The 17,065-nt window shown below is 44.9% G+C and overlaps 1 protein-coding gene across 2 annotated transcripts; it reads left to right on the forward strand.

Annotated features, from left to right (window-relative positions):
• Positions 1-2,682: 2,682 nt before the first annotated feature.
• On the forward strand, positions 2,683-16,597 carry mat2aa (methionine adenosyltransferase 2Aa). 2 transcript variants are annotated; one of them, XM_063186313.1, is made up of 9 exons: positions 2,683-2,997; positions 5,687-5,764; positions 6,553-6,675; positions 7,835-7,947; positions 9,322-9,465; positions 9,938-10,156; positions 12,505-12,687; positions 13,047-13,180; positions 14,043-16,597. In XM_063186313.1, exons 1-9 carry the CDS (start codon positions 2,907-2,909, stop codon positions 14,143-14,145), a joined length of 1,188 nt encoding a protein of 395 aa, XP_063042383.1. In that variant the 5' UTR covers positions 2,683-2,906; the 3' UTR covers positions 14,146-16,597. The 2 variants fall into 2 exon arrangements, with proteins under 2 accessions (XP_063042383.1, XP_063042384.1); XM_063186314.1 differs by lacking the exon at positions 14,043-16,597 and having other exon boundaries at positions 13,047-13,184.
• Positions 16,598-17,065: the final 468 nt, after the last annotated feature.

Raw genomic sequence — 17,065 nt, forward strand, 5'->3', positions numbered from 1 at the left:
GGTTTTAATGGAAATGTGTTACCGTAGAATTTGCAGGAAATGTGCTTAAGTTGTTACATGTAGGGCCTAACTTTTCTTATAATTTGGGCTAGCACAGCAACCCTTCTAAAGATACAGACAGGTACACAGAAATTGATTACATTACATTACACTTAACTGGTGTTTTTATCCAAAGCGACTTCCAGTTATTTTTCAGGGTACAGTCCCTGGGGCAATGTGGGGTTAGGTGACTTGATCAAGGGCACTTCAGCCATGGATGGAGGTGTAGGAAAAGGACAGGTGGGATTTCAACCTGCAGCCCCCCACTGGACCACGGCTGCCCACAATGTCTGATTACAAGAAACACCATGAAAGATCCAGAAACCAAATTCCAATGGTCAACTCAGTTTCAGGCTGATTCCCATTTATAAGTGCACTGATTGAATACCCATACATTGTGGAGGAGAAACATCCATGTTGCTTTAGGCGAGATATAGGCCTCAGGAAGTCACATAATCCAGATGTGTTAGGTGAGGAGTTTGGTTACTGTGGCAGAGGTTTTTTTTTTAAACAAGTCTTAAACAGTGTGGGGAGAGCATAGAAGAAATTCTCCTCAGAACTTGAGTAAGTGGCCTTGCAAAACAGTTTTGCGCCATGGGCATGCCGTTCCTGATATAACGACAGAAATGCTTGGGGTGAACTCCATCATCTCATGTCTTAACTTGACTCCCTCAGCTGTCACTGTCATGTCAACCACGTCACAAAACACATGAAGAGTACTATGATTTATAGTGTCATCTTAAAAAGTAAATATCTGCAATGCTGCCAACATTCAGTGAAGCATGATGCTCTGAATTGAAAAATTAACATAGTTATTTAATGTAGCCTCTTACTGCAGATGGGGTCGCCGGCAGGCCTATTCAGTTTGCTGAAAATACTCAACTACATCATAACAATATTGCTATGACATAACCGAGAGGCTTTCAGTAACAGATTAAGACATAGCCATTACAATTTTGGTGACATGGGCTCTGTGCAAAGGGGTTAATGTTCAAGATTTATACCAATATAAAGCCCTCTTCAAATATGTTTTAAAAGCCTTAATACATAAACTGGCTCAATGGAAAGAATGAGACATTGCTTGGCAGCTGCAAGAAGCAGGTTATTTATTCACAAACTGTCAGGGGTGGCGGCGGTGCACTAACACACCTGCAGTCACATGCACATTTATACTACACTTCATAGCTTCCTTTGTCTGTTTTTGGACAGAGGAAAGAGATCCTTTTAACAGTAAAAACCTTCTTAGCTTAGCAGTGATGTTGAACCATTTTTTTCACAAACACCTCCAAACTCCTAGCCTGGGCAAAAGCGACTGTTGACTCCGTGATGTCAAAATCTTTGGGTGGAGTACATAGGATGGCGTCGCTCCCCCCTTACCTCATCATAAGCCTGCACCCCCCCCCCCCCCACACACACACACACACACACACACACACACACACACACCAGCATTATGATGATAACGCTTCCCACACACGCACACAGACACATGCACAGACACACACGCACAGACACAGAGACACACATGCACAGACGGGTCTCACACGGACATACGCACACAGACGCACGCACACAGACATGCACACACGCACGCACGCATGCACACGCACACGCACACACACACACACACACACACACACACACACACACACACACACACACACACACACACACACACACACACACACACTACATGTAGCTACACTTGGATTGTTTGTAGCCTCTCATAGGATGTAGCCACATGCTTTGATAATAGTCATGTGTTATGGAGCTGTACTCACAGGTCCGGTCACAAGTTCAGTTCCCCATTGTTCCTGACGGAGAGAGAGAGAGAGAGAGAGAGAGAGAGAGAGAGAGAGAGAGAGAGAGAGAGAGAGAGAGAGAGATGCACATTAACAAATTCAAATAATTTTGTGTCAAGAATGTTGACTCAGAGACACCTTGATTGCACCCAATGAACTGAAGTAGGCCTACAGGGGCCATCCCGATCCCAGGCCAGTCGATCTAATTACCCATAGTGAATTCACCTATGATATGATGGGGAAGACTGTGCATATGTAGGCCTATAAGGAGAGCACATACAATCAGCTTACATACACATCACATACAAAGAAAACCTTGCCACTAAATGCCTTTTGAAATATTTGAGAATATTTTGTGTTATATAAGGCCTATTTTAATTAATATTTTCACGCTGAGGCGAAGAATTGGCTTGTGTCTGCAAGGTCACGAAAGCCTTTTTTTCCCTTGACAGTGAAGCAAAGGAAAGTAATCAGTAGAGTGACCAGAAGGGCTTATCGGCAAGCCTACATTAATCTGGTGCAATTGATCCTACACTTTTAATCAGTAGTAGGCCTACAGTAGTAGTCTACAACTCTGCTAAGTCTCAGTCCCAGCCACATCTTTAATAATGGATGGCTGAAAACATTGAGTGAGAAACACACAACATTCTTAGCTACAACATGGTGTAATGGTCTAGCTAGGCTAGTTCTACTGTGTTCGAGATCGAAGAAGGCTGGATTCAGAAAGCAATTTTCTGCAGGACGGATGCCATTGGTTCACCAAGTCAATAAACACCCCTACTCTGCCAATGCCAATCAACCGTGGGGGCGGGACGAAAACCTAATGTTACCGATTACACCAGCCTAGACTAGAGTATTTATGCGGAGTGCGCGACGAGAAGAGAACTGGGTTGAAAACGCACTGATATTTTTTAAGAATAAAATAAGACTGGACGATACCCGTTCGAGACTTCTCGACGACCCACGAGCAAATAGAAACCTTGCACACAAGAAGCACATCACGGGTGACAATCGGTTCCAGCGCCTGTTTATTGATAGATAGCTGACGCGCACTGCGAATTGAAGATGAACGGACAGATGAACGGTTTCCACAATTCACTCATCGATGAAGACTGTTTTCTTTTTACGTCTGAGTCTGTCGGAGAGGGGCATCCAGGTATGAAATAACACGGAGTTAGCCTCTGGTCACCACAAGTGTGAATTTAACTACATTGTATTTACTGCATGAATAGACTGCCAAGCAAGGTCATGTTCTGCCGACCAGCGTTAGCTTCTAGAAAGCTAACATTAGCACAGGGACTGTCGGTCGTAGTTTACTGTAGCGTACATGTGGGTAGCCTATGGTGCAGCATTGCATGAGATTTGAACTCATTGACATTGAATTTAGGAAGTTTCGAGATATCGGCATGGTTTTAAGTGGTCGTCGTTATACACTTCGCAAGAAAAATGTAATTAATGTCACTCCAGTCGTCCAACTTAACAGGCGCAAAAGTGGTTTAGTAGGCCGGCTAACACGCGGTGATAACCAGGCCACACGAGGATTTTGGGTAGAAGATAGTTCTAGAGCTCTAGGCCGCCACGGGCCCGCCTTCCTTGAATTGTTGCTGTCCAGCACGCACTTCTTGTGAGCTCTTCCATTTGTGTTATTGCGTGGTTAGACCCCGCGCTTTACACGTGTGCGCTTCTATTCATGATTCAGGGTTGTTTCTCATTGTTGCATGGTGTGTATTTTAAACGGTGGATAATTGTGCAATCACACTAGGCCAGACTTCCAGCAACGCGACGCAGACAGTTCAGTGTTTATCCGGTTAGCCATAGCCAGCTACGCTAGGCGAGTAGCTCTGCTGGTCGCCTTCCGAAGCTCCCGTATTTCCTCCACCGCAGCTAATACCTGGCTTAAACCCAATCACCCTCTACCAATGAAAGAATTGGGTCATGTAGTAGCGTACGTTCACAGACGATTTGGTTTACATTGTGATCATAGCGTCTTTAGTGTTACGCCCACACCAACCCACCGACGACCTTACTCTCCAATACCTGTAAGCGTTAGTTAGACCACCAATGACTTATTACTACTGCAGAAATGCAACTTGACCCCAACAGCTAGACATCGAAATGGGGATTGTAGCCCAGTTTGTTTCATGAACCATTTACGCACATGAATGGACCTTCTACGTAGCCGCACAGGTGTGTTCTGTGCCTGCACTTTCGAATGGGGGGGGGGGGGTATTGGCGTAGATAATCATGGATGATTCCCTGATTGACGCTCCCAACGCAGGACGCTCACCTGTCGGCTCGCTCCCACTAGCCAGACTATCGATCCCACCGCCATATAACGGAGCTAGTTATCTTTTTGATGTTAGTTTTTTGTTTCTAACCCTAACCCTAAACCTAACCCTATAACCCTAAATTGCTTGTATGTGGCAGTGTATGATAATACGTGAAATATAATCGGGTGGGACTGCACGTCCGGGAGTGATGGAAACACCTGGGACTGCACGTCCGGGAGCGATCTCAGTTGGGAGTGTCCATCTACCACCGGCTTAGATTAGGCCTAAATATAGGACTCACTCCACTCACTTATGGTGGTAATGATGTGGGGTGCATGCACTGCTGCAGCAAGATTCCTCTGCTTTGGCCCCCACACCGCAGCGTACAGTAGGCCTATATGATAAACTGACTTGCGGAAATTGTGCCCTGAAGAAGCAGCGAGTACTCTGCACCGTGCACTCTTCCTTGTGTCTTCTTTTCCGACAGCCCTGTGTTGTTCTTAATGTGTCACTGTATTCTGGCAGCACTGTAAATGACCCCAGCAGGGTAAGTGGTGTCAGTTTTGCCTGACGTACAGTTGATGACTTATGTCATCTCTGTAATATCACTGCTGGTTAACAGAGCGAACGGTCAGAGACATTTGACTCTTGTGGCACTTGCTGTAAGCAGGTGGGTTAAGGAATGATATTATGTAAGCTTTTTCTGTCCCTGAAGGAAGGACCATAAAACCCGGTCAGCATTCCTCGACTGCCCCTGCTTTCTTTCTTTCTTTCTTTCTTTCTTTCTTTCTTTCTTTCTTTCTTTCTTTCTTTCTTTCTTTCTTTCTTTCTTTCTTTCTTTCTTTCTTTCTTTCTTTCTTTCTTTCTTTCTTTCTTTCTTTCTTTCTTTCTGCCCCACTGAACAGTTTAGCTGCTTTCAAATGTGTTCTAACAAGCTCTGAATCAGCCAGTTGTTATGAGTGGCTTAATCAGGACAGGTTGGCAAGTTATCCTGTGTTGGAAGGAAACTGATGTGTATATATTTTTTAAAATCTCTGAATAAGGTTTGGGGGGGGGGGGGCATGTATGCTTGAAAGCAGGCTCACTCTTTCGATGTATGTACCTTGCACAAGTGGTAGACCTGGTTTAAATGAAAGATAAACATGACACTTATGACACTTTAGCTGACGTCGCTGCCTACCCCACTGCCTACCCCTGGACAGTTGTGCAGGGTTTTTTTCTGTAGATGGAAAGTGTCTAATGACTTTGTTGTTTACCGTATGCCTTATCTGAAACAAAGTCTCTGATATTAAGAGATGTAAGTAATGCTCTCTCACTGGCTTCACTTAACCATAGCTGGGTTAGTAAGTAACCCATCTTTTTGGAATAGGCTCCAGGTTTGACACCTGCTTGCCTTTGTGCTTCTCACTGCCAACTTAGTCCAACTGTAGTCCGTTGCAGTGGCTTGGTAGCAGAGAGGAAAGAGTTACTAATTCTTCTTTCCTCTCTGTTGGTAGCTCAGGCTGACCCGTATCGGTAGTTCATATCGATGAAGCGACATCCCCTTGTTGAATGCTTGTGCCTTTTTCTCCCCAGATAAGATTTGCGACCAGATCAGCGATGCCGTGCTCGACGCCCATCTCAAGCAGGACCCAGATGCCAAAGTAGCATGTGGTGAGTGTCGGGTTTCTGCCGGACCACATGCCTTGGCATGCAATTATGCGGTTATATACGCACATGCACACCCCGCACCCATGCACTCTCAGCAATCTATACACATGTTAAAATAAGACACAATCAAATAAACGCACACGTTTTGGCATACACTGCTACACACGTACACTCACACATATGCTCTCACCCAAATCTACACACTTTCAATGCAAATGCGCACTATTGAATACATGCATGCATACTTTGGCATGCAGGTACACATACTCTCACAAATCTATATTTAACACAAATACACCATTGAATAACATGGACTCGCACAAATCCATACACATATTTAATGCACACATGCATGTTCTTGCACATCGATACACAAATAAAAATTTAAATACGAATCCATTATCAAATACAGCCCCCACTTGCACTTGTGTGTCTATAATAAAACCATAAATGCATGCAATCAAATATGTGCACACAAACAGCCATGCATTTGCACATAGAAACACATAAATAACAACACACGTGTGCCTGCGCTTCCAGATTCTGAAGCTGTCCTATCCCCGGCACTCGCACATCGATAAATGCAAACACATCAAATGAAGACGCACACGCATGCAAATGCATTCACCAGTCCAGACTCTCTGAACCTGTTGTCTCTCCACGTGCCGCTCTTATGGAGACCTTTGCAGAGACTGGCAAGACCTGCGCTTTTAAATTGATACACACAAACACACACACAGACACCGCTCGTTGGGCTCGAAGCCATTATCTCTCCCTGCTGCCTTCTGCAGAGACCGTGGCCAAGACGGGCATGATCCTGCTGGCGGGGGAGGTGACGTCCCATGCCACAGTGGACTACCAGAAGATCGTCAGGGACACCATCAAGAACATCGGCTACGATGACTCCTCCAAAGGTTTCAGCGCCATGATACTGACACACTGATATTCCACTGCTGCTACTCCATACTTTTCTGTATAGAGCAGAATATCTGCTACAATGTGCCAACGCAATGATATTGGACATATGATGCACATAATGGGCATTTTTGTGATGGTGCATGCTGTGCAAATATGTCTAATCAAAATACATTGAGATTTCAGTATGAAATTTTGCAGCATGTGCCATCACAAATGAGGCCAATGTCTATCCTTTCAATATAGATGGCAGTTAACATACTTTACATGAGGCAAACCAATCTATAGAGGGTGTAACATTTGCATCTCTGATGCACTCAGTGTGTTGGGTAGCAATACGAACACTAGAGACATAATTATTTAATATATTGTAGCTATGTCTTTTCTAACATGCAATACATAATGTACATGTACTGTAACGGATAATCTATTGTGAAGAGGTGTTTTTCATTTATTTACTTTTTTTTTTACTGAAGAGAGCATTTCATGCTGTCCGTTGTGATCTTCATGATGCCACTTCCCTCCTGTTTTGAAAGAAGGCACGATGCAGAAGGGCTCTTGTGCTGCTTGTGCCGACGGTGCACGATCCTATCTGGTTCTCCAGGATCTACGAAGACCTGACCACTCGCTTAGAGCAGCTGGGGAGGATCACTTTTTTTTTTAAACTCCTGACCTGCTTTTGGAAGCATGCCATGTGACTAAGTGCCCACCAGCGCTAATGTTCCTGAAATTAGATCTTGTATGGAATATGATCATCGGTGGGCTAGCCTTGCATTTCTACTGTACTAAAACTAGACTGGGTTGGAGCGATGGTGCAGGCACCTGTCTCAATCAAAATACGTTGTAGAAAAGCCATTGAAACTCTTTGACAATGCAAAAGAGACACTCTTCGATGTAAGGCTTCACACTTTTGGCTCAGATTATAGGGTCATTTAGAATGCGCTAGCCGCTAGATGTGTGCTGTTGAGATTTTCCAGTGCTCAGTGCCTCGAAAAGTGATGAACAGATGAATATATAACACCTAAAAACTCATCTGACATGTCGACAACTGACATCGTACAGATTTCCAGTAGATGCATGTGCATGTATCTACAGGAACTCTGTACAGTGCCAAGGCTCTCCCTTATTCCTGTTGTTTATCACACTTGTATGCCCCAGGCTTTGATCATAAGACCTGCAACGTGCTTGTGGCCCTGGAGCAGCAGTCCCCTGACATCGCACAAGGGGTTCACCTGGACCGCACTGAAGAGGACATCGGAGCAGGGGACCAGGTGAATGTCACAGCCACAAAGCACTCCACCACTGTTGGATTCTGAATCGGTTTGATTACATTTGGCAGACGCTTTTATACACAGTGACTTGCAATTGAGGACCTAATCCATAGCATACAATATTTGCAAATACAAACGGCACAGAAAATGAACCGAACAATAGGTGCAAATGCAAACTGGAATTCGTTTATTTTGTATTTTTTATTTTTTTAACACACATTAGCACAGTGTTAATTTACTTGAAGTAGTGTTTCAGAGAAGCACACGAAGCAAGATGGTTTTGGGCACACTGCACAGCACAACCTGTTTGAGCTCTCGGCCATCCTTTGCATAAACCTTTTGACAAAATGGGAGAATTTGTTGGTTAAGGTGACTGTTGCCAATGGAGTTGGGATGGTAGAGGTTACAATATACCACTTAGGACATCGGAGCAGAATGCGTCTCATCCAATCAGATATTGCAAAATGTATAGACCGGTTGTACAATGTCACAGAATCACTGCACCAAAGAGACCTAAGGACTGTAGGGATGCACCCATACCGATACTGGTATCGGTATCGGCACCCGATACTTCTCATTATACTCGTACTCGCACTTGCCGATACCAGGAACGATACTGCTATTACACAAAACAATGCAAAATCTTGTCACATTCTGTGGACTTGAAAGCAGCATGGAAAAAAGTGCCACCTCATACATTTACTAACATTTAAATCTACATGGAAATGGACAATAAAAATATCACAGGTGGAAAAAAACAAGGCCATGCATTTATTTTCATTGTATTTTGATGGTAAAAGGTATCGGTATCGGTACTCGGTATCGGCAAGTACACACATTAATGTACTCGTACTTGTATCGGTTTTCAAAAAAGTGGTATGGGTGCATCCCTAAAGGACTATTTTCTATAGAAATGAATGAGAGGCATGGATTTTATCCAGAGAAAGTCCAGCAAAAGTAACGGTCACCCAAATCTCTCTGAACTCAGTCTTGTGCAAGAAAAAAGGCACACAAAGTAGGGCTGCACTATCATGGAAAAAATCTGTCTTATGCCAAAAAAAGGCACACGAAGCAAGGGTGGTTTTTGAGAAAATGGAGAATTTATTGACTAAGGTGGTTGTTGCAAATGGGGTTGGGTGTTAATGGTTACGAAATATCATCCATTATCTTTTTTTAGCCAGATACACATCATGTTCTTTGCACTCTCTGTAACTTTTGGGTTTAATTAAAGTTGGTGCTGCCCTGACTGGAAAGCCCCGCGGCGAAACCTTGGTTAATCTGAACACAACAAGCAGGGATGTTTTTGAAATACATTTTCAGTGCGGTAAACTTGTTCAGAGTCTGACTCAGGGCTGGCTTCTACTTGTTGTGCAGGGTCTGATGTTTGGCTACGCTACTAATGAGACGGAGGAGTGCATGCCCCTCACCATCATCCTGGCTCACAAGCTGAACGCCAAGATTGCCGAGCTACGACGCAATGGCACCCTGCCCTGGCTCCGACCCGACTCTAAGACACAGGTCTGTACTGAGTGCCATTGTGCACATGCACACACACTAAAAGACACATGTCTGTACTGTGTGCCATGATGCACACGGATACACACACACACACACACACACACACACACACACACACACACACACACACACACACACAAATACACTGATTGACAAACAAAAGAAAGTTCAAACTCATGACAATTGATATTATACTGTGTGCCAGGATACACACTCACTAAAAGACACAGGTCTGTACTGTGCGGCAGCACCTGAACGCACACACCTTCACCCCCCAGACATGAATTAAGGGGGGGGGGGGGGGTCTCTGGGGTTTATTTTATTTTCAGTGCATTAGACTAGTGTTTCGGCAAGCGTCTTCCTCAGAGTAGGTCTTAGCACTAAGAACTATTTAGTAAGAATTATTATCTGCTACAATACTCTTCCCTGATTTTGAGTCCTAGTGTCTCTGTCTCTACACTGCCCCCTAAAGGTGACTGTGCAGTATCGTCAGGACCGCGGCGCCATGCTGCCGGTGCGCGTGCACACGGTGGTGGTGTCAGTGCAGCACGACGAGGGCGTGTGCCTGGAGGAGATGCGCGACGCCCTCAAGGAGAAGGTGGTGAAGGCCGTGGTGCCCAGCACGTACCTGGACGAGGACACGGTCTACCACCTGCAGCCCAGCGGGCGCTTCGTTATCGGAGGACCACAGGCAAGATTTGTACCTCACCTGAAGTCACACCAGTCTCTTGTTAATGTTGTTATCACTGCCCTACAAAGGGCAAAGTGCAGCGACTACACCAGCATTGAAACTGAGAAAAAAGGCAAGGTATTGGGGATTACAGGCATGCAAACTTGCCACCTTTCTGGGAAATTCGCCGTTTTGAAATCAAAATGGGTAATTTCTGTGAATCGTGCAGATCCGAGGAGAACATTTTAGGGGGGAGGGGCGAGGGGGGGTATCGAGCGAGGAGAAAAGTACGGCAGAAAATGTCATATAGCCTAGCTCTCACTCTGTTGTAATGACAGGAGATGCCACAACCGACAACGACGTTTGACCAATCACAGTATTTGTGTTTGTCGGCACAGCCAATAAAAACAAGCTCAATCTAAGTCCCGCCCTTCATACTTTGGAAAAACAGCGCAAAAGTTTAAAACCGGGGTCTTTTCAGTCAGCTGGGCTGGCGAGTTACTTTCTGATGATATGAAAATGCCCAGGCGATCTGTCGCAGATAAAGTTTCCCAGAGAGTTGTGAGAGTTGTGTCTGACTATTCCCCCCTTCCCAAATGCAGAAATGTGCCGTCTTTGGACTTAACTGTGGAAGTCTGCATGGTTAGCGAACAGGTACCCCACAGCTCTCATGATCAAATGGCTTAACTGCTCTCTGTTCTAATATTAATTTCGCCGCAAAGTTATACACAACTGCATGCTATTTAACACCATGATTCAGCAGGCCTTTTCTTGTATGACAACTAACAACAAACGGGACTCAAGCATTTCGATGAGGAGTGAGTGAGTGGATGTAACAGCGACAGTTGGTTTAGTTGTATTTCCTAAAAAGTAGGCCTATTTCTTCTCAAACGAGCTCTGTTAATGAAAGCTTGGTTACACGTCGCGTGTTCCTCGTATTCTGCTGTTTCGGGTAATGGTTTGAAATGTCCATGCACCTCATTCGTTGTATTGTTTAGCTACCGGTATACGAAATATAGGCGATGCAAATGACATCTGATTTTTGCGCGAGTGAATCCAACCGGTAGCAGAGTTTTAATGAGTGAGTGTGCTACAGAGGGAAAAGGCTAAAGTAGCTACCTGTACCAGGTAATAAACCAGATGAAGAAGCGCATGTAGGCCTATGCGAGGCATCCAACATCGTGCATTCACTGCAGGCTGTTTCTAATGCGCACGAGAGGGGGAGAGGGAGAGAGAAGCCTAGGCCAGTCAGTCTAGCGTTTGACGAGGGACAAATTACAACAGGCATAATCATTCCAAATGTAATCCCTAGTATAGCATGACATATTTAAAATCTACCGATTTATATTTCGTGGAACATACTTTTTGGAGCTTTCCTTCCTACTCATTTTCCACAGGGAGACAATATAGGCCTAACAGATACTAGGTGAATGGACTAAAATTTGAGCAGTTTGAGTAAAATTTCAGTAGCTAATTCAAACTATGACAAAGTTTTCTTTGTATTGCAAGTTGTCTGAAATATGATGATTAAATATGCAAATGAAATCACAACCAAGCGTTGAGGGGGTGTTAAGAAGGAGACTGCTGAGAGGAGGGGGTTCTTGCCATTGGGGGGGCATTAGTTTATTTTATTTTTTAATAGGCCTACTAAGGGTTTTGATTAGGTCGGTTGTTGGGGAAACTTGCGATGAGAACCACTGCTCTATCATGATGTAATTTAAAAACCTATTTTATCTATCTATCCATCCATCTACACCCCCCCCCACCATCACACATTACAGCTAAATTATGGAGTAAAAAAGTTGGTTGGCAGTTCTCATATGCACTTCCCTTGGCCGAGTTAGAGTTATGCTAAAAATTCACAATTTAAGGACGTTTTTTAGCTAGATCTTCTCCCCCCTAGTTTGAGACTGAGACTAACAAAACCATCCACTGCGCACCACACACATGCACCTGCCTTCACGCGCTCGTGCCCGCACTGCAGTACGGCCGCACTCTTGTCACCTTTTTCACCCATGACCTATTTGCATGCCTGGGATTAGGTTGGATATTGTAGTTACTGCAAATTTGACATGGTGTTGTCTCTAAAACGGAACACGTTTTGGACCATTGGGATAGCGGGGGAGGGGTGGAAAGGCGATGACGCAACAAACAAGGTTGCAGTTTGTTTGAATAGACACAACTGACATTATAGGCTATGGGCTTTGTATGTGCCAAATGATGCATTTGTAACACCCAAAAATTGGCCACGGGCAATTGTAAACCACACCTTTCCTGTGAAAAAATTGCATCGCTAGCCCCCAGACCCTCTCACTTGTGGTGTTTACCAGGCATTTAATAACCACCTCCATTCTTCCTCCCCCTCCCAGGGTGATGCAGGGCTGACTGGCCGTAAGATCATCGTGGACACCTACGGTGGCTGGGGCGCTCATGGCGGCGGAGCCTTCTCCGGGAAGGACTACACCAAGGTGGACCGCTCTGCCGCATACGCAGCCCGCTGGGTCGCCAAGTCCCTGGTGAAGGCCGAACTGTGCAAGCGCGTCCTGGTCCAGGTTAGTCCCATAGGAATTGCCAGCTATTGATTATTTTATTTCTGTGCCATGCTTGGGGGCGATTCAGAACAACATGTCAAGTCAAATCTTAAGAAGCCATGTCATACTGCCAGATAATAAAAGGAACTCAAGAAAATGCTAAAAGAAGGAATATGCAAACTTCTCTTTTAAAACAGATTATCCTACTTGCATTGTTAACTATTGCACCTTGTCAGGATTCTCTGAAATTGCATTGAGGCCCAGAACAAGACCCATATCATTTGTGCCAGATTTATTTGCAAAATACAGTGTACCTTTCCTGTTTTGCATCGTCCAATATGTGAGCTTTTTCCTTTTTTTTTTTTTTACTCCACTTCCAGGTGTCGTATGCCATCGGTGTGGCCCACCCCCTCTCCATCTCCATCTTCCACTATGGCACCTCCCAGAAGAGCGAGAGGGAGTTGCTCGACATAGTCAAGAAGAACTTTGACCTCCGACCCGGGGTCATTGTCAGGTAGCGTAAGCGTTTCTCCCATCTTCATTGACTTTGGACTCCTAGGGACTCCTAGGGGGCAGTCATGGGTTTTAGGGGCAGTCATGGGTAAGCGGTTAGGGCGTCAGACTTGTAGCCCAAAGGTTGCCGATTCAACTCCCGACCCGCCAGGATGGTGGGGGGAGTAATTAACCAGTGCTCCCCCACATCCTCCTAAATGACTGATTTTTCCCTTTTCAACATCCTGATTGCAAATGAGAAAATGACCTTTCAATTGCGATTTTGCGAGATATTGAATCTAACTTCAGTCGTCAATGATGTCTTGTGATGTCATCATGAGGCCACAAGCACTTGGGGAGGATGGGAGTTAGGATATTAGGAAGAAGACAGTGACTCAGAAGTCCTAGGGTGAAAGTCAAACTAGTAACGCCTGTCCTTTGCTGTTGCCTCTTGCCTTGGTGTCACCCGGCCTCCTTGGCGTAAACAATAAAGTTTCCCTGCTGTCAACCTAGTTCTAGACATAGCATATTTTTCCCCTTTCAACATCCCGATAAGAAATGGTGATGACTAAATAAAATGAATAAAATTTTGATCATTAATCGGGCCCTATGTCAGAAGGTCACAAGCACCAGAGAACAGAAGCATCTGCTGTTCTATCACTGGAACGTTGTAATAGTCACTGAAAAAAACTAAACTACTGTAGTACTACACCACTATGTCAGTGCACAGAGCCTTTAGTAAAACATTACGACTTGGTTATTGCCATTCTGATAACGGCTAATGTATAATGGGGACCGTGTCGTTAAGGAGTTCATGATTGCCATTATCTCTGACCATAATGTGTTGGTGCGTTTTCTGTGTTGCGCGTGCGTATATCTTCCAGAGAGCTGGACCTGAAGAAGCCCATCTACCAGAAGACGGCCTGCTACGGCCACTTTGGCCGAGACTCATTCCCCTGGGAGGTGCCCAGAAAGCTCAAGTACTAAAGAAAGAGCGACAGAAAGAAAGGAAGAGGGTAGAGAAGAAAAAAAAGAGAACCTCTGTGCTTTCCCCTTCTCTTGTCCTCTCCTCTCCTTAGTGGTCATGGATGGTAGTGTGTGCACTACAGAGAAACCTGCCAGCCTGACTTGAGGAGAAGCGTGGGGGAAAACCCAGAAGCATCATGAAACCTGTGTATGATGTCCCAACCTCACCCTCACCCCACTTCTCTCTTTGTCTCGCCGTCTCTCTCTCTCTCTCTCTCTCTCTCTCCCCCACCGTATCTCATCCTCAACCTAAAGCCATTTCTTCTTCCCTTTGTCCCCACCACCACCCCCCCATCCCATGACTGTGTAACACTGCGTCGATATTGCCCAAGGGTTCTGTGCGGTTTCATGCTTCGATACCAATCCCACCTGTCCTTTCATCGCCCCCTCTCCTTCCTCCGTGACCCATCTCTCCCCACCTTTTCTGATCTAGTGATGGCACAATGGAAGACTAAGATTGTTAATGAGACGCTATGCATCGCTGGCTTTAAACGCCCAAGGCCTGCTGAAAACCCACTCGCTTTATTAAAAAAAAAAAAGAAAGATACTACCTGGGCTTGCTTAAGTAAAGATTTGAATCAAATTTTTGGGAACAAAGGCAAAAAAAATCCAAATGCGCGCGCACACACACACACACATTAAACAAACATACATTTAAGAAAATCTGTGAATTGATATCACAATGCACCCGGTTGGAACTTTGGAAGAAACCACACATTGATTTTGTTGCCTTGGAATTGACTATTTGTTTACCGTCGGACAACTGAAAAGTCACGATCGGCCCTGCAGAAGCACCATCGCTTATTCTGACGTGCTACAGAGAAGTCAGAAGCTGCTATTTCCCCCACTCCCCCCCCCTCTCCTTGGTGGCTAGTTTCTACAGGGTCCCGATGTGACGGCGTTTACCAACCGACCGATTCCAAAGCCCCCCCACCCACTCTACGCACCCACCCCCATTCCCGCCCCCACACCTCTCCAGTTTCTCTGCGTATTCCCGACTGCGTGTGGCGAGGAATCCACATAGCACTGCGCTGTGCTGTAGCTATAGCTGTAGCGCAGTTGTGTGTGGTGCGACTGTACGACCACGGTGGGCGAGAGGCAGAGCACTCCCCTGAGCTGGGAAGGGGCTCGTTTGTGATGGCGCAGACTGCGCAAATCTACGCACCGCATATGCATGCCCACTGGCAAAATTACAATGCATTCTGGTTAGAAATGCAGAAACCGAATGTGTGATTGCGCAGTGTGCCCGTGTGCATTGTGCAGATTTGTGGAGTGTGCATCATCTCAAACGGGGGGCTAAGAGCACGGGCGGCTGAGTGGGGTGTAGCTACAGAGAAACCCCACCTCCGGCCGACCAACTGACCAACCCCCCCACCCCAGCTCAGGGAAAATGCCCTCGCCCAACAACTTGAATTTAACTACTTGAAGGAATATTCAGATTACGAGGAAGAAGGAAAATATTACAAAAGGAACAAACAAAAGCTAGCGTGGCCAACCTTATGCACCTGGACCTTGGTGTGGTACAGAAAAGCCAAGGACCTGTTTGTGTGGTGAAGGAACCGCCTTTTCTATTCTATCGTCGATATTTAAATTAAAAGAGTAAAGAAATACCGTTATTTTTTATTTTGCATTGTCCTTTATGCCTGGAAAATCGTTGCTGTCACTCATTCCCGTGTGTTGTGTTGGCTCTGTGGCATATTCTCGTGGTGTCCTACAGAAAAGCCATCGAGGTGCCGTGCCACAGACGACCAGCACTGTGCTGACGAATGCTCTGACCATTTGTTACTTTTTATTCGACACGTTTATTATTATAATAATGATGACTGAGAAAATGAACCATGCGCACACAGGTTTTTTTTTTGGTTTGTTTTTTTTTCCGTCTGTTTTTAAAGTAAAGTATTTTATTAAAGGCGGCGCTCCCTGCACTACTGGCGCAAAGAAGCAAAAGTCTGGCTGGTGTTGTACAGAGAAACCAGCCGCGTTTACATGCTCTTGCTGCCTGGCTGTGGTAAAGGAGCGCCGCCCTTTCTCCTTTTTATACTCCTCTTCCGTTCATTTGACCTTTTCTAAATAAACCAGTGATGTAAGTGTCAGACTGGTCACTGAAAGAGTAAAAAAGTGCCTTTTTCTGTTTGTTTTCTCTCTAGCGCTCTCCCTCGTCGTCGCCCATCCCTACCCCCGCCCCAAACCCTCCTGTTCCTCAAAATCTAATTTTGTTGTCCTCTCTTTATTTTTTCCCTGTACCCCCCTACCCACCCCCACCTCCCTTCCAGCTAAACACCCCCACCCCACCCCCTCTTACAGTGAACATGTACCTTTTATATGGGGCCTCTAGCTCCATTACCTTGAGTCATGAAATCCTATACAAGGCCATGTCCCATGTCAAGTGATTTGAATAAAATTCTGTCCTGAAGATGTCTGATTCCTAGTAGTTTTTTATTTATTTATTTTTGTAGTGCTATTGTTGGTTGTTTCTGGTGATTTAAAAAAAAACATAATGAACAAACGTTCCCCAGTGTTCCTGTACACAGGCTTTTCAGCTGGTATTCCATTGCTTAAGGGATTGCTCCTTGTCATAATGCATGTCAAGATGTTTTGAAAGAAATGTCATATGTGCTTCAGCACAAGATTGGAAAATTGTCTAGTGTTACCCAAGGCAAGGCAAGGCAAGTTTATTTATATAGCGCATTTCATACACAGGTGCAACTCAATGTGCTTCACAAAGTTAACAAATGTAAATGAAAGGAAACAGGGAAGAAAGAAGGAAATGAATTAGAGTCAAAAAAACATTTAAAACATTGAGATAAAACATGGTAAAAATAATAATAAAATAAAACATAAATAAACATAAAACCTTGAAAAACAAAAATAAAAACAATAA

Source organism: Engraulis encrasicolus, chromosome 21 (assembly GCF_034702125.1).
Source record: "Engraulis encrasicolus isolate BLACKSEA-1 chromosome 21, IST_EnEncr_1.0, whole genome shotgun sequence".
NCBI lineage: Eukaryota > Metazoa > Chordata > Actinopteri > Clupeiformes > Engraulidae > Engraulis > Engraulis encrasicolus.